At 44.0% G+C, this 19,312-nt stretch overlaps 1 protein-coding gene across 1 annotated transcript in view; it reads left to right on the top strand.

The window, feature by feature from the left end:
* Window positions 1-19,312, top strand: part of celf4 (CUGBP, Elav-like family member 4) — a gene marked incomplete at its 3' end in the record, with an annotated part of 141,297 nt that overhangs the window by 107,854 nt on the left and 14,131 nt on the right. The window contains exons 3-6 of the mRNA XM_080783195.1: window positions 4,959-5,007; window positions 15,109-15,237; window positions 16,651-16,730; window positions 18,072-18,212. Of these exons, the coding sequence (XP_080639321.1) occupies window positions 4,959-5,007; window positions 15,109-15,237; window positions 16,651-16,730; window positions 18,072-18,212 (399 nt within the window). The remainder of the gene's footprint in view (window positions 1-4,958; window positions 5,008-15,108; window positions 15,238-16,650; window positions 16,731-18,071; window positions 18,213-19,312) is intronic.

Genomic DNA, 19,312 nt, shown 5'->3' with positions numbered 1-19,312 from the left:
GCATATTGCCCCATGCAGGCAGATTCAGTCTGGCCCCTCACAGTGCATATTGCCCCATGCAGGCAGATTCAGTCTGGCCCCTCTCGATACATATTGCCCCATGCAGGCAGATTCAGTCTGGCCCCTCTCGATGCATATTGCCCCATATGGTCACTTCCTTTGTACCAACAACCAATCATGAAAATAGAGATGGTGGCTTTTCACCCAGAAAAACGAGCTGTTATTGGCTAAAATAAACTATCCAACTAAACATCTAAATCTGTATTTTTAATGTGTATTTTGCTTTAGTTTGAAAGAAAACATGTTTAGGAAGCAAAATAGCAAAAAAAAAAAAAAAAAAAAAGAAAAGAAAAATCATGATTTAACCTGGGGTGTCTCACCTTACTATCGCTACGTGAGGCTATATGACTGTATATAATCGTTATGGGCATGCTGCTCAATGCTGCCCTCTAGCATTGGCTCGTGCCACTGCAGCCTCGAGGCAGCCTCCCAACGCGAGCCAGCGGCTTGTTTTAACAATTGCTCAGGGATCAGTTGTCCAGCCGGCTGATACTAACATGCCCCCATTATGAGCAGCGCGGTAAAACTGACCTTGAATCAGTTTATGGGCTTGGGATTAATGGAAACCATGAAAACAGAGCGTATATGAGATGGAACTCCGCTGCAGCACACGGTGAATGAAAGGTTTTCATAGCTCCATTTAAATGAGAATTGCGACCCCCACAAATTAATTCACAGAGCAGGAGTTTTGCCTTCTGGTCAAACGGTGATGATGATATATATTATATACTGTACGAGACGAGGGGATCTGCTGACGTGACTGCACGAGCTATTTTATTCACCGTTAGATCTGTGCTCAATTAAGAACATCACACATTATCCACTCTGAAAGGGAAACTTCACCAATTCTCAACCTGAATTCAAATGTAATCCACAATTATGTGGGGGAGGAAAATGTGGAGAAAAACTTTTCGTGGAGATATATAGACACAACAACAGGATTTAGTTTAGTTTAAAAAAAACGAACAAACAAAAACTATTATGAATTCATCAATCTTTTCATCTATAAAGCGCACGTTTCAGAACTCACATGTGGAAGCAGACCACAGTTATTGATGTTCCCATCCAGGAACGCCATAAGGAAACGCGCCAAGCGAGCAAGACGACACCGACGCGAAACCCAGGAAATTAGCCACGCACACGCCAGGTGCTCAATCAATGCCACATGGCGTGCAGGTTAAACCCCCCCCCCCAACACTGACACATAAAACCATGCAGAGGGGTGGAACACAATGAGGTCAGATTGAGGCCAGACCACATTGTATGGGTCAGGGCAGTGGTGCAAAGCAACTAAGTACATTTAGTATTTCCAGTTTTCAGTACTTTTACTTCTACTCCATTACATCGCAGAGGAAAATATTGAAACTTTTAACTCCAAATAGTAGGAAGGAAAACAAAACAAAAAGTGCCTTTTTTATCTTCTTTCTAATTATTTGATCGGCCCCAAAACATTGTGTTTATTGTCATGATTTGTCACGAGCCGAGTTGGCTTTGTCCGCGGCGTAAACGTCTTTAAATTAATACTTTTTGAAACGCCTTAATGCAGAATTATTTCCTGGGCCACTCGTCGTACTGCGACGCTCTATACATTATACCCAATTAAGTCCGAACTGAGTATGGCCCGTATATTTCTACATTGCTGTGTTGATTGATACTTTTACTTGAAGTAAACCCAGATGTGAGTACCGGTCCCATCATCACCACACTGGGTCAGGGTATGAAGTAAACCCTGATGTGAGTACCGGTCCTATCATCACCACACTGGGTCAGGGTATGAAGTAAACCCTGATGTGAGTACCGGTCCTATCATCACCACACTGGGTCAGGGTATGAAGTAAACCCTGATGTGAGTACCGGTCCCATCATCACCACACTGGGTCAGGGTATGAAGTAAACCCTGATGTGAGTACCGGTCCTATCATCACCACACTGGGTCAGGGTATGAAGTAAACCCTGATGTGAGTACCGGTCCCATCATCACCACACTGGGTCAGGGTATGAAGTAAACCCTGATGTGAGTACCGGTCCTATCATCACCACACTGGGTCAGGGTATGAAGTAAACCCTGATGTGAGTACCGGTCCCATCATCACCACACTGGGTCAGGGTATGAAGTAAACCCTGATGTGAGTACCGGTCCCATCATCACCACACTGGGTCAGGGTATGAAGTAAACCCTGATGTGAGTACCGGTCCCATCATCACCACACTGGGTCAGGGTATGAAGTAAACCCTGATGTGAGTACCGGTCCCATCATCACCACACTGGGTCAGGGTATGAAGTTAACCCTGATGTGAGTACCGGTCCTATCATCACCACACTGGGTCAGGGTATAAAAGTGTTGGTATGTATGCAGGCTTACGGGGCCCGTGGGAGCGCCACGCTGACCTTGTCCCATGCTCTGATCTATGTCCTCATCTACCCCTCCCCCCCCCCCTCCCTCCCCCGCATGCTTCCTTTTTATCACCTCATTTCTCTGCTCCGCGCCCATTTCTCACGTCTCCGCTCCGTCTCATCCCTCCCATTTTTTTTTGTGCCGCTCCGCTCCTTTCTCACCTCCTCCTCTTCCCCGTCCCGGTTCACTCTCGCTCTCTCACTGTCACGGGTGCTCGCTCGCTCGCTCACACATACCCCCCCTTCCTTCTCCCGCCTGGCGCCCCCCCCCCACCCCCCAGATCCCCGCCCCCGATCCCAATTTCACTTTTTCATTCCTTTTTCTTTCTTTTAGCTGAACTCCCTCTTACTCAAGCCTCATTTATACTGCACCCCCCCGCCCCTCCTCCTCCACCCCCCCCCCCCCCCTTTCCATCGATATCAACAGCAGGGCCAGATAAATAATGCAGAGCAACACATTAAAAACATTAGGCGCATGGCTCTGCGCGGGGAGGGGAAGGCAGTGGTGGAAAAAGTACTCAAATTCTGCACTTAAGTTAAATAATACTGTGGAAATAAGTCTGGAAATTAAAAATGTACAAAAGTATTGGCATCAACATGTACTTAGAGTACCAACAGTGTATAGTGCCCAAGTCCAATACTATAGCGGTATGTGGTTATTGACGGCAAGGAGGAAGTTCAGTCGATAAACTAAAGTCCAAATAACTGTTCGTTGAGTTAATACATAAACAATCCCTTCTTCATCTGTGGGGTGATTTTTTGGGCGGCCACCGACTGAAACGAACAGGCCTGGAAGCCTCCTGAACTGACTGAAACGAACAGGCCTGGAAGCCTCCTGAACTGACTCAAACGAACAGGCCTGGAAGCCTCCTGAACTGACTCAAACGAACAGGCCTGGAAGCCTCCTGAACTGACTCAAACGAACAGGTCGTTCGTTTGAGTCTGGAAGCCTCCAGTCGCAGTGTGCCGCGGGTTCGACTCCCGAGCCTGACACGGCCTTTACTGCATGTCATCCCCCCATCTTTCTCCCGTTTCCTGTCAGCCTACTGTCTGTCCCTTAAAAAACCAATAAAAGGCGTAATCCGCAAAAAAATATCTTAAAAAAAACAAAAAAACATCTGCATTAGTTAATTTACAAGACCTCTACACAATTACAGAATGTAGTATAATTGTTATTTTGCCTGTTTCTCTCCTATCTAACCAACATCAATACAGCATGGAATTAAGGACAAAATCATATCAACAACAACAATATTTTCTTTAGTTTGGGGTCTGAGGCTAAATGTCATCAAATGGTGGTCCGTGGCTCAAATGCCCAATAAATAATGGGCCTTGATATGAAAAGGGTTGAGAACCACTGTGCTATAGGCCTTCTGTGTGACAAAAGGGTTGAGAACCACTGTGCTAAAGGCCTTCTGTGTGACACTGCGGCTGTAGTACCATCAAGTAGGGCGTTAGTTTACGATAAACTCTCTCTTTTCTCTCTCTCTCTCTCTCTCTTCTCTGTTGGCCAAACCCATCCACTCCCCTCCTCCTCCCCCCTCAGCCTGTGTTCACTCTCTTCTTCTCTCCCCCCTCCCCTCCCCCTCCCCACCTCCCCCCATCCCTGGCTCCTGGCAGCGTGGCGATTGGCATTATTAAAAATTGATTGGCGGTGAGCGTTTAGCAGGGTGGCGGGGCGGTGGTGGCGGTGGGGGGGGGGGGGTGGCGGGGCGCGCAGAGAAGTCTTGACAGGCAGGAGTGAAATGAAAGGAAAGCCTCAGCGGACACACCGACGAAAAGGTCTCGCACAGGGACAGATTGAGGCGTGCGTGTGTGTGTGCACAGTATAGGGTGTGTGTGTGTAGTGTGTGCACACACAGTATAGGGTGTGTGTGTGTGTGTGTGTGTGTGTGTGAGGTATGACAGGGATTGTTCAGTTTGCCGCTTTGTAGTTTGGAAGGATGCGCACATATGAATTTGTATGTCTCTGTATGTGTGTGCACAAACAAGAAGGGTTTGTGTGTGTGTGTGTGTGTGTGTGTGTGTGTGTGTGTACACATCCATCATTCCATCCAACATGTGGCAGTAGGACACGTCTCTGTGCACGTGCACACACAGACAGTGAAAAATAGACATGGGCATTGCTGCCGACCTAGAGTTACCTCTCTCATCTCTCTCATCCATCCATCTACCCCCCCCCCTTCTCTCTCTCTCTCTCTCTTGCCTCATTCCCCTTTCCAACTTTCCAGACCTGTTTTTTTTCTCTCCTCCTTTCATCTCAGATCAAATAATACACACACACACACACACACACACACACACACACACACACACACACACACACACACACACACACACACACACAGAGAGAGAGAGCCCCAACCATCCGATGCCCATGAGCACTGCACTGTCTGAGGATTGTTCTGCATGCAGGTTTATGAAGTTGGCATATAGTGAGCTTGGGGTAAAAAGTAGATTCTTCTAACTTCCATGTGTCTCTCCTCTCTCTGTCTCTCTCCAGATGAACAGACCGATCCAGGTGAAGCCAGCAGACAGTGAGAGTCGAGGAGGTATGACCTTCCATTCTTTCCCTTCTTCCTTACGGTGCTGTAAAGTGACCATGAAGTACATTGACTCAAGTAGGCCTATACTGTACAATGTTTCAATCTCAGAGGCAAATGTTGTACTTTTTACTACTCTACAATGATCAGAACACTTTTGTTTCTATAGTTACTTTGCAGATATAACTTATTGTATTATAAAACATATACGTTAACCACTTTAGCCCCGTTTTATACATATACTGTAGGCTATTTGGAAATAGCCAATCTACAAGTTCACAACAATGTGATTGTGGAACGTGTTAATAAACGTTATAAAACATTTTAGTATTTACTTTTGCCACGTTATGGCGCCAATGCTTTTTTTGCACTCGAGTAACATTTGGAACAGAGGCCTTTAACTTTGTATACAGCGCTGTTTATACTTTTACGTAAGTAAATATCTTGAGTACTTCCACCACTGCATCCCTCCCTCCCTCCTTCCTCTGGTGTAAACATGGCTGCCTCCCCACATCAGCCTCAACCTGACCCGTGCCATTAGAATAGATGAGGCTGCAGCATTTCCACGCAGGCAGGCAGGCCTGACAGCGGGACCCCTCTGACCCCTCTGACTCTCAGAACATGTTACGTCAGCGTGTGTCCTTAAACGGCCGTTGTCTCCAACTCCTCTCCTATATACAAGTATAGGCCTATACTGTACGCCACATGTGCACACACAGGTCCAAATATGGCATATTTTGTTATGGGGAATCTTGTGTCGTTGCTTCCCTAACCACTGTGAATCCCTCATTTCATGACAGCTGAGTTGTTTTTTTGTTGTGCTTTTCGTGGATTCAAACCCCCCTCTAACACTGCACCACCCGAGCACCAATCGTCTAATTCCTAACTCAAAATAAACACTGTTCACACGTTCCACACTGATGTAGAATGCAGTACACCAGATAGTTTTTTGTGTAGCTAGCTTTATCTCCCAAGGATATAAAGTTTAGCAGTTTTTGCAGCTGATGAATATGCGACAGAGAGAGAATGAATGGTTCCGTCAAATCGACGACTGCTTTTTATTCTACGTCACACGCACGCGTACACGTTTGCGCATATACAATATATATGTGCACGTGAGCGATCGCTGATTAAAATAACTTCTTAATATGTAGGCATTATGCATTAACCCACTCATAGAATGTTATTCTATTTACTTGCACAATGGTGAAACTTTATTATTGTCGTCATACTCTATATACATTTACCTCGCCAACGTCACTTCTGTAATTCAATTCATGAATACATTATCCAAACCTTCATCTCAACACCTGACTACACCTACACTGTTGACACTCGGCAGCTTTTCGTAAGCGTTGGTGAAGAGGTTGTTTTCCATCGATATATAGGTGAGGCAGACGCACTCTCACGGGCGAGTGTGCACCTCAAACAACTAGTCAAAAGGCTCTGCACTCCACCTCCAGTAAACACCCCTGGTCATGTGTGTGGGTGGAAATAATAATGCAAAAGAAAACGAGCAATGAGTAAAATATATACTATACTCTGCACAGTCGCTCAGTAAAGTTGTACAAGCAATCACTTGTCATAAAAGTAACGTGTAATACATAATATATATTTTTCTCTTTCTTAAGAAACTCGCCGAACATTGCCGGCGGTATTGCAGAGGCTAAAAAGCAGATTTTCTGTGTCTAGACGGCTCCTGACATCGATGACATGGATCAATAGACAGAGCAGAGAGACGACCGATGCACGTCCACTGCTTCTGGACATAGTCCTTGAAACTTTACAACTTGTCTCTGTCGGGAGGAAACCTCATATGTCCACGTCCACTGCTTCTGGACATAGTCCTTGAAACTTTACAACTTGTCTCTGTCGGGAGGAAACCTCATATGTCCACGTCCACTGCTTCTGGACATAGTCCTTGAAACTTTACAACTTGTCTCTGTCGGGAGGAAACCTCATATGTCCACGTCCACTGCTTCTGGACATAGTCCTTGAAACTTTACAACTTGTCTCTGTCGGGAGGAAACCTCATATGTCCACGTCCACTGCTTCTGGACATAGTCCTTGAAACTTTACAACTTGTCTCTGTCGGGAGGAAACCTCATATGTCCACGTCCACTGCTTCTGGACATAGTCCTTGAAACTTTACAACTTGTCTCTGTCGGGAGGAAACCTCATATGTCCACGTCCACTGCTTCTGGACATAGTCCTTGAAACTTTACAACTTGTCTCTGTCAGGAGGAAACCTCATATGTCCACGTCCACTGCTTCTGGACATAGTCCTTGAAACTTTACAACTTGTCTCTGTTGGGAGGAAACCTCATATGTCCAAAACAGTCAACTTTTCTGAATTCAAATTTAGGAAAACCGAAAAAAGTATAGCAGATTGATTCGAGCTTGTATTACTGATGATTTTGTGTGATGCTACAGTGTGATCAAGTATAGGGTGAAAATGTAGGGGGGGGGGACAACAAGTTAGAATAGATAAGATGTTTCTTCAGCGACAGCATGCAAATTGTTAAAACCATTGACACCACACCGTCATTCTTCACTCACCGGAGGCGGGGGGGGGACGGCAACATGAGGGGAGAGAGAGGTGTGTGTGGGGGGGAGAGAGAGAGAGAGACAGAAGAAATAGAGCATGCAAGGAGGTGAAGGTTGATAAGGGAGCGAGGTATAAGGAGGAGGAGGAGGAGGAGAAGGAGGAGGAGGAGTGGGAGCCCGGCTGAAGAAGGGGAAGTGAGCGAGGCAGAGGAAGAAGGAGAAAGAGAAAGATTGCACGGCCTCCTCCGCTGTTTAGTTCGGTCATTCTCTAAGTATGATTGATGGAGCTGGAGGCGACCGAGGCAAGTACTCGGTGTGTGTGTGTGTGTGTGTGTGTGTGTGTGTGTGTGTGTGTGTGTGTGTGTGTGTGTGTAATTGTGTATGTGTGTGTGTGTGTGTGTGTGTGTGTGTGTGTGTGTGTGTGTGTGTGTGTGTGTGTGTGTGCGTGTGCGTGTCGTGGTGGGAGGGGAGACGAGCTGATGCAGGATTGCACTCGTACCTCTCTCTCTCTCTCTCTCTCTCTCCCTCTCTCTCTCTCCCCCCCACCACTCTCTCATCTCTATTCTGACCCTATCTCTTTTTTCCCGCTCTTCTTAACTTTATTTTTTTGTCTTAGGCATCCTTGCTTCGTCCTTGCCTCGAAAAATTGGGATGAATACTAATAAAAAGCCTGCTTTATATATTGTCGCATGACAATCTACAATGCTCAAAACGGAATGCATTGCATGGCAACACGTTTTAAGCTTGTAGAACTTTTTTTTGGCACACATGTGTATAGGCGAAACTAATTAATTGCAGTAAGAATAGTACAGTTAAAATGAGAGCTGAACGTATAGCTCTACATCAAGGCCCTCTTTGCAATTAAGAAAAATTACACCAGAGGGTGTGCTTTACTGTCATCAGGCATGGACTGGCACAGAAAATTGTCCCTGGCATTTGTGGTCTTCACCAGCCCAGAGACGACTCAAAGACGCTACTATGTCTTTTTTATTACTTTTTGTGTTTTGGCTCAGCCCCGGCCCCAAGGACTGTCCAATCCGGGCATGGCTGTCATTAATGCACGCCTGCGTTGCTGCAGGAACAAGCCAATAGGAGAGTTCCGTAGGCAGCACAGAAGGGCCATTATATTAATGACACTAAAGAAAAACCTCAAGTGTATTATTGCGATTAATACAACAGTTACACATCAACTCAATTTCATTAAAAGTAAGATATCCTCTAAAAAATAAATCGTAATTCTTTAATGACCTGTCCCAAGAAAATCGCTAGCCTAGCCAGTAGCGCCACCCAACCGGATCTGCTCTGGGAGAGCAGCGAGACTCAGCACAGGTGATTTTTATGTTTTGATTAAGCGTTCCATCATGCTCATTTAAGCACGGCTAGATGGCTATTTCAACCAATCAGATTGCTCATTCGAAACGTACCTTGTAACGTTGTATAATCATTGTTTTTATATTGCCTTGGTCACCAGGCACGCATTTTAAATGGTAGGCCTACTGTTTGGGAGAATTCACACTAGTCAGTCATATATGGTATCTTCTGAGCGTGCGCATGCGTGCGTGTACAGTATGTGTATGTGTAACATTGTGTATGCAGCGCTGTGCCTCTTCAGACTTTAGAGCCTCTATTTGGAGTGCCTGATGTCGACTGATATATATCGGTCTTACTGTTGTGTTAACATTCCTTTCCCTAAGCGAGATGAATGTGTCTACCGTGTGTGTGTGTGTGTGTGTGTGTGCGCGCGTGCGTGCGTCCACCCTGTTATGTGCAAACCACTCTAGTGCCCCCCCCCCCCTCCAAGTGCAAGGCCAGAGCGCAGATTAGTCTTGTTGACTCGGCAAGGACACCCTGTCAGGCAGCAGGGAATGGACCCTAAGCGCACGCACCCGCACGCACACGCGCATGCACGCACCCAGGCACGGAAGCACACGCATGCACGTAAGCACGCGCACACACACCTTAAAGTACAGTGCGCGTTCTGAAGGTAAACAAATCGAGGCTCATAATTTGCCAGCAGATACAAGCCAACAGGCTTCACATGCACTATCGTGGCCGTTTAACATTGATATGTAGCCGATCAACATATCTACAGATCTACAGGCGCACATCGCAACACAGCGGTGTGGGCTATGCAAGCATCTTTACATGATACTATACCAAAGACTTACTCATTCATTCAATCCATCAATTCATCATCCATCAATCAATGAATCCATCAATCAATGAATCCATCAATCCATCAATCTATCAAGTAGTTAACCCCAGTGCTGTCAAAGATACTCCTGGTCAATTATTACTCGACTACAAGTAAAAGTTGCATTGAATATATTCACATGTACAGTGCTTTTGAATACACTTAAGTATTCAAAAAATACTTCACATTTGAATATCAAACAATCCATTGCTGTAGTGTTTTCACAAGGAGTTTACAGAAGCTCGTAACTCTCTGAAACCAAATACTGAATGCATGGTGAGTCGCTTCATTGTAGAACCACTATGCTACACAAAGCCTATAGAAACCTCTCTTAAAACGTCAGAGTAGAAATGCAACTGGAATCAATAACAAGCTCAGTCGTGTATCTTCTATTTGTCCATTTAAGCATTAACATTAGCTGTAACTCAGAGCTGAATGAAAGGGTTTTTATTTGGCTCCAAACCAATAAAAACACACTCAATAAATAAATAAATAAATAAAGTACAGTACTCAATAACTCGTCTATGTCGGGTGGAAACGTGCCGCGTTTTGAGCTCGTGGGTCTGCTATACTTTTGATGCTTTTGCGTGATGCTGTGGCATGATCAATTAGGGCGTCAATTTACAAAGAAAATGCAAAAAGTAAAGAATATGGAGATAAGAGGTCAAAAAAAAGAAATGTAGTTCGTTATACTGTCCACCACCGCAATCAACCAATCGGTCAATTGAATATGCGGTCATGTGATATAACATGCACTGTTGAAATATTATTACAGTATGTATTTTGGCAGTCAAACGTCACTTGACCAAACTAAAAGCTTTGCGGTGTCAGTCTGTCCATCCGTCCACACACTTTGCACAGCATTATCTCAAGCTCTATATGCTGGCTGGCATTGCCACAGGATTCTCTGTGTGCCTCCGCGAGCCAAAGTGAATGACCCCTGCTGATTTCCTATATAGCGCCAACCTTGGGCCAAAAACTCCACTCTGCACACAAGATATCTCACAATGGAACGGGCAGGTTGCCATGAAACTTAATGTGCTCAGGGAGGATGAAACCTGCAGATTTTGGTGATCCCGCGTGGCCTTTCCTGTAGCACCACCCCTCAGGCACACAAGCTTTTCTCTAGAATCTACGGGGGAAGATTGCAGTGAAACTATCTGAGTGCATTCACGCTCCCCCTGGAAGATGAACCATAAATATTTCATTAACCCCATGACTGGTTCCTCGTGCACCACCCAAAATATCAACTTCTGAAACAAGCAGGTCCTGTTTTATTCAGGGAAGCCAATTGAGAGCAAGCTATCCTTTTCAAGGACGCCATGATCACAGCATGGAATACACAATACATACGTATGAGAAACATGATCACAGCATGGAATACACAATACATACGTATGAGAAACATGATCACAGCATGGAATACACAATACATACATATGAGAAACATGATCACAGCATGGAATACACAATACATACATATGAGAAACATGATCACAGCATGGAATACACAATACGTACGTATGAGAAACATGATCACAGCATGGAATACACAATACATACGTATGAGAAACATGATCACAGCATGGAATACACAATACATACGTATGAGAAACATGATCACAGCATGGAATACACAATACATACGTATGAGAAACATGATCACAGCATGGAATACACAATACATACGTATGAGAAACATGATCACAGCATGGAATACACAATACATACGTATGAGAAACATGATCACAGCATGGAATACACAATACGTACGTATGAGAAACATGATCACAGCATGGAATACACAATACGTACGTATGAGAAACATGATCACAGCATGGAATACACAATACGTACGTATGAGAAACATGATCACAGCATGGAATACACAATACGTACGTATGAGAAACATGATCACAGCATGGAATACACAATACGTACGTATGAGAAACATGATCACAGCATGGAATACACAATACGTACGTATGAGAAACATGATCACAGCATGGAATACACAATACATACGTATGAGAAACATGATCACAGCATGGAATACACAATACGTACGTATGAGAAACATGATCACAGCATGGAATACACAATACGTACGTATGAGAAACATGATCACAGCATGGAATACACAATACATACGTATGAGAAACATGATCACAGCATGGAATACACAATACATACGTATGAGAAACATGATCACAGCATGGAATACACAATACGTATACGTATGAGAAACATGATCACAGCATGGAATACACAATACATACGTATGAGAAACATGATCACAGCATGGAATACACAATACGAACGTATGAGAAACATGATCACAGCATGGAATACACAATACGTACGTATGAGAAACATGATCACAGCATGGAATACACAATACGTACGCATGAGAAACATGATCACAGCATGGAATACACAATACATACGTATGAGAAGCATGATCACAGCATGGAATACACAATACATACGTATGAGAAACATGATCACAGCATGGAATACACAATACGTACGTATGAGAAACATGATCACAGCATGGAATACACAATACATACGTATGAGAAACATGATCACAGCATGGAATACACAATACGTACGTATGAGAAACATGATCACAGCATGGAATACACAATACATACGTATGAGAAACATGATCACAGCATGGAATACACAATAAGAACATTTAGAGACACTTTACACAGTCGTAGTTGTGTGTCCTCAAGAAGCACTCTAAATGTCTCTATCGAGACCAATCGAACCATGCCGTTTCTAGAGAGTCCTGAAGTTTGTTCCATGTGTGTGGAAGTGGAACATAATAGATTGAAGGAGTCTTTCGCTTTTCAACAATGTTTATATGTCGACCGGTATATCTGTGTGTCTGTGAACGTGTTGAATGTCCAGTAACATTTGATTTTAAAAACGAGAATAGATACAAAGGAAGCTTATCACACAAGGCCTTACACATACATTAAAATGCCATGTTGCTCTCTGCTCTCTGCGAGAGATGGTCAACCCACTTTTTCATACAATGCAATGATGAGTGTGAAAACCATCGCTTCAAGAGGCTTCACAATGGAGAGTGAAGCATGCTTATACAGCACATCATGGAGAGTGAAGCATGCTTGTACAGCACATCACCATAATTAAAACAGACGTTATTACCGGTTGGACAATAGAACAATTTATGGTGAAAGGTGGCGTAAGGTCTAAAACGCAGGGTGCATTGTGTGTGTGTCCAGCTCCGATGCCGGTTAAACAGCACATTAGTGTATCTGGGAGCAAAGGTAAGGTGCAAAGTGCAAAAGACTTGTATTTCATCTCTGAGTCATGGGTGTGTTTTGGCTTTTGGGCGTCACATAAATGACACCAAACGTAGTGGCGTCTCACATTCTCTTTAAGAACTATGTGACCCTGCACCACGGTGCATTGTTATTTAAATGAACTATGTGACCCTGCACCACGGTGCATTGTTATTTAAATGAACTATGTGGCCCTGCACCACGGTGCATTGTTATTTAAATGAACTATGTGGCCCTGCACCACGGTGCATTGTTATTTAAATGAACTATGTGGCCCTGCACCACGGTGCATTGTTATTTAAATGAACTATGTGACCCTGCACCACGGTGCATTGTTATTTAAATGAACTATGTGGCCCTGCACCACGGTGCATTGTTATTTAAATGAACTATGTGGCCCTGCACCACGGTGCATTGTTATTTAAATGAACTATGTGGCCCTGCACCACGGTGCATTGTTATTTAAATGAACTATGTGGCCCTGCACCACGGTGCATTGTTATTTAAATGAACTATGTGACCCTGCACCACGGTGCATTGTTATTTAAATGAACTATGTGACCCTGCACCACGGTGCATTGTTATTTAAATGAACTATGTGGCCCTGCACCACGGTGCATTGTTATTTAAATGAACTATGTGACCCTGCACCACGGTGCATTGTTATTTAAATGAACTATGTGACCCTGCACCACGGTGCATTGTTATTTAAATGACGGATTCATCAAGTTGGAGGAGTTTCTGCATGCTCGGGAAAAGGATCTGCTCGTGTGCAAAGTGAAAGCATGCAATCATCTATGGGAGCAAGCATTGATAATGTTATCTAATGATGTTCAGGAGAGGTTGTTTTTTCTAGCCACCTATTAAGGCATGGCAGCTGTGCACTCTGTGCGTCCGGAGGCCTGAATCTGCTGCTTGTTAGCTGAGCAGTAATAAAACGTCTGGGTTTCCGAGGCTAGCTGAGCAGAGACAGATAAAGAAAGCCATGAAAATATGGATTCATGACATTCTTACACAACGAGAGGTTGTTTGAACATATTTATCTGCAACAAAGTGTAGGCTACTTACAAGCATAAACCCCATAAACTTGTTCTCGCCTTTCTGCCCATCTCGCTCTCTCCTCACCACCCTTTGTCTCCACGCAAAGACATACGGAGAGTCAGACACATTAGTTGTCTCGTAATGACAATTGCGCTGGGGTTTTGGTGCTGCCTTGTGCCTGGTGTAAGATAAGAGACCAAGATGATCACTAGGCAGAATCAAGGATGAAATACACTGGTTTTGGTGAACCCCATATGGCTGTTCTTTCAGTTCCAGCCTTTGGTCAATTTCCAGTTGGGGTTTTCAGACTCTTAACGCATCTTTCTTGACAAACCGACGGAAAAACGCAGCTAAAAATGGGTGTGCAGGGACCTTTACTTTGCTTTTGTTCAGAAAACGTAATTGTTCCTAACAATCGGGTGGAAAACCTTGTTATGTCCAAAACTCTTACTTTTCAGGATTCAAATTCCAAATAAAGTAGCAAAAGTAGCAAAATTGACGAGCTCAAAACGTGAAGCTTCGCTCCTATATATCTTGCAGAACTTGCAGATCTGCTACTTTTGTTGCTTGATGTGTGACGCCGTAGTATGCTCAAGTAGGGCCATGGAGAGAAAGGGGTTTCTGCCCGACAGCGAGCTGTGAATATAACGTGTTTATTTATTTTCCAGGGACAGTCCACATTAATCACTGTCAACATGTCAGTTTTCACATCCATGTAAATGAGCCAGAGTTAGCCAAGAGCTAATTGTCATCTCTAGTCCCCCGAAGCAGGCCGTTATTAAAAACCGGTGATATAACTATCAACACAAACACAGACATAGCAATACGGTACAAGACAAGTATAGACACAGTACAGGAGACAGAACAATTACAGTCAAATGTGACACCAGTGACAAATAGAGCTGATAATTACCCATGATTGCATTGGCGATATACGGTACATGTCTTCCACCTGGGCCTATAAGTATGTGAGCGAAGCCTCTGACTGTGATCGCTCCTTATTTGCTTCAGAAGACAGAAAACTGTTCGTGGGCATGCTCAACAAGCAGCAGTCGGAGGACGACGTCAGGCGCCTCTTCGAGTCCTTCGGCAACATCGAGGAGTGCACCATTCTAAGAGGTCCCGACGGGAACAGCAAAGGTGGGTAGGAGGATGTTTACAACCACCGCTGAACCGGTGGACTCTTTTACAGGCTGAGGTGTAAAAAGAAAATCGATCTGGCTTCTAAAAAAAAAAAAAAAAAGTTTTAGGTGACTTTGAAAGTTAAAGCTTGAGTGATGTCACCGAGATATCTCTCTCCGTGTTGGCTTTGACAGACGTCTAGGCTACTTTCTTCATCTTTTTTTTGACGAATAATGTCCAAATTTAAAGCAAGCAACAGCCCGTCAGCTTTTTGTCCACAGAAAAGGGATGGGCCTACCGTATAAGTCCTTGCGCGTGAACCCTATTAACCTTACGAGTCGACTTACATGGCTTTGCTTAAATTATAAAGTTGTGTTCCTCCCAAAAAAGAGAGAAACGTCACATTTTCGGCGAGGCAATTCATCACCACCACCCACCCACTGAGGCTCAGAAGAAAAGGAGAGAGAGAGAGAGAGAGAGAGACCTTGTCAATGTCTAGCCTAGAAGTCAACCTCCCTCATTAACCGTAGGGTTTCATGTGACGTCGGGGAAAGTTGTCCTTTTCAGAAAATGTTGTCAGCGGCGCCGCACCGAGTTCAGCGTACGAGGTTCATCAGTGGGCTTAGAAGCCAATCAATGTGGCCCGATGATAACTAAGCCCGATGATTACAGTGGGCTTGATCATTGCAGATTCCTCCGTGAAGCTCCATTAACAAGGCCTCATCAGCCCGGCTTACTTCGGCTAAGTGGAGGCTTTAGGCTCGATAATTACTGGGAACTTGATCATTCAAATTCATCAGCGACGCCGCGTCAATAAGCGAGCGACACCGCCAGAGCGCCTGTGGCATTTTAAGCCCCCCCCCCCCCCCCCCCCCCCCCATATCCACCCCCGTCAGAGGATCCAGAACGTTGTTGGTGTCAGAGCGACGCGCTTAGCCCCGCTTATTGACCGGCCGTCACAGTGGTGGACAGTAACTAAGTACATTTACTTGAGTACTGCTGTAACTGTACTTTGAACTTTCAAACAGCGAAGATTTGTGAAAATACTGTGAAGGTACTGATTTACCTCGAAGATGAAATATCTTTTGTTGCTGTCGCCGACAGCCTGTCAGGCAGAAAGCGCCGTTATTACTATAGCAGTATTACTTGAGCACACTAGACTACAGTGTCACACAAAAGCATCAAAAGTATAGCTTATCCATCTGATACTTTTGCTGTTTTTGAATTTGAATCCTGGAAAGTAACAGTTTTGGACATATGAGGTTTCGAAATATTTGTTTTCAAATCCTGTATTTTTCTCTATTTTTTTCTCTCTCTCTCCCCCCTTCCTCCCTCCCTCCCTCCCCCTCTCTCTCCCTCCCCCCTCTCTCTCCCCCTCCCTCCCCCTCTCTCCCCCTCCCTCCCCTCTCTCTCCCTCTCTCCCCCTCCCAGGCTGTGCGTTCGTAAAGTACTCCTCCCACGGTGAAGCTCAGGCCGCCATCAGTTCCCTACACGGGAGCCAGACGATGCCTGTGAGTGTGACATCCGTACATGTATGTGCAGCATTATACTTTCATCCTGACAAGCACTTGAACATTATGTCTTATTTAGTGGCCCCGGACCCCACCCATCTGACAAATTAACATGGCAGCCGAATGGCAGCAGAGTTATGCCGTCAGATGGGTGCACATGCATTTTCAGAGCGTGTTTATTTTTAACGATGAATCAATCAATTGTGTTTCGACAAATAATGTGCTACTATTGTGCTACTTTAAAGATGGAGTGCCGTGATTTCTTTTCTCCAGTTGGCAGTTTTTCATGTGTTTATGAGGTACTTCATTAGACATCTTGGTGTGGTCAATGATGTCTTCCCTTTGTATTTAGGGTTTCTTCCTGGAGGCTGAAACCTTGACAGTCAAACGTGCCAATGAAAAAAACAGTGTATAGTGACATCACACTGTCATTCCCTCCCCCCCTCCCCCTTTATTATACAACAACAGCTGTGGGTGCGGCTTCAGTTCAGGTGCATCACCTATACTTAATGAACTGGTGGGGGTGTCCAAAATACACAAATACTGTATGATCACCTGATGATGTTTTATAGGGCCATGGCACTCCATCTTTAAGTTCATATGCATCGGTATATCACAATGAACAATCATTTTTCAAGACTTTAACAAGTGAACTGCCAACGAGTGGCCATAGAGGGTAGATAGCTACGCCAGCCGGAATTGGTCACTTTCACTTCCGTTTTCCCCGCTCGCAGACCGCTGTTGTAAGAAACGGCTTATATTAGCATTAGCTCACGATGTTTATCTGATACGATACTAGAAATGATAATATTTCAATCGCGATGCGATGTAAAATCACAAATCATATCCGAACCTCGGATGGATGTTCATCTCGCTCGTAGTTTCAGAGAAAAGCGTGAGGGAAAATCCAATTTTAAATGGGACTCTATGGGACGTTTCCTGGTGCTGGGGATATGCAAGGCGTTGCCTAGCAACCGGGCCAGTGTTAAAAGTAGATCTTCAGCTAAACCATTTCATATCGAAGTACATTAATTGATGGAGAATTCAGAGAAAGGCTTTTAATTTTAATTGACGGAATATACGATGACATTATTTTGAATGCATTATTATTATATTCTATTATATATATATATATATATATATATATATATATATATATATTAATGTTAAATTATCATTGAAATCTTAATAAGTGAAATTATTTGGGGACATTATTTGGAGGCCAACGTACAATATCCTCATGACCCAGAGTGGGCCCCAAGTGCGTTATACAATAATGTTGTCTCTCTGTGTTTGTGGATGTGTGCGTGTGTGCGTGGGTGGGTGCGTGCGTGCGTGCAGGGTGCCTCGTCCAGTCTGGTGGTGAAGTTCGCCGACACAGACAAGGAGAGGACCATCCGCCGCATGCAGCAGATGGCTGGTCAGATGGGCATCTTCAACCCCATGGCCCTGCAGTTTGGAGCCTACGGAGCCTACGCCCAGGCACGTACACACACACACACACACACACACACACACACACACACGCACTATGTCCCGATCACGTTTTTGTGCTCCCGATCCGATTCCCATCATTTGATTTTGAGACATACCGATACCGATTCACACTTTCCCGATCCGATCTTTATATTTTTATATAACACTTATGCCATATCACAATAGCAAATATCCTAATTAATTATGTCACTCTACTCTAGTCTGTTGTGTTGCCTTTGAATTATTGAAAGGTAAAATGTGACTATACTTTTATTAGAATGACTGTCATTGTGTTTTTTTCTTGAAAGCATGGAATCATAGCAAAATAATTATGTATTGGTTAATTAGTTAAACAACTAGCATAAACACAACCGTTTTTACAAAATCTCATTGCTTATAAATACATCTTTCTTTGAGATTTACAATCTCAAAGAAATAAAAAATCCGATATTTTCTCCCCGATTCCGATCTTTTGAAAATCATGTGATTGGAGCCGATCACTTGATCCGATTGGGACAACCTTACCAGCGAGAGTACATGGGAGGGAGACAGCGGATTCACTCACTGTTATTCTGTTTGTATTTGGGTTTATATTAAAAATGAATCTCAATATACCAAAACAAATCCACCTATAGTCTCTGGATAAGGTTATTGCTAGTTATTTGTATACAAACCATCTGGACCGGCGTATGAATGACTGAAAGGGTTATGGGACCCACCCTTGTCTGCAACCAATGTTGAAACGTTTATGTATACCCTGCCAAAATGTTTTGTTTTGTTATGTTTTTATTATTTTTTCTTTGACATTATCGTTGACGCTGTTGCTGTTTTTGTGTGTGTGTGCTGTGTCAAAGTGCGTTGAATGTATCATGAATGTATGAAAGCTAGATAAATCGTACAAACATTAATAATAATAAGGATAAATCCAACCATGCTCCTTTCCACTAAAAGTACAACCAGGACTCTCTCTTTTCCTGGTGCTTTGCCCAGACAGGTGTGGTTTTGAGTTCAGGATTAGGCATAGTTTCTGTGAAATTAATATTATGGTTAAGATTAGGTTTAGGCATAGTTTTTGTGAGGTTACGGTTAAGGTTATAGGTTCAGGC

This window comes from Protomyctophum bolini (genome assembly GCF_963924005.1).
Source record: "Protomyctophum bolini genome assembly, chromosome: 2".
Classification (NCBI taxonomy): Eukaryota; Metazoa; Chordata; class Actinopteri; order Myctophiformes; family Myctophidae; genus Protomyctophum; species Protomyctophum bolini.
Note: the sequence above shows the minus strand (reverse complement) of the source record. Positions and strands in the feature narration are given on the sequence as shown.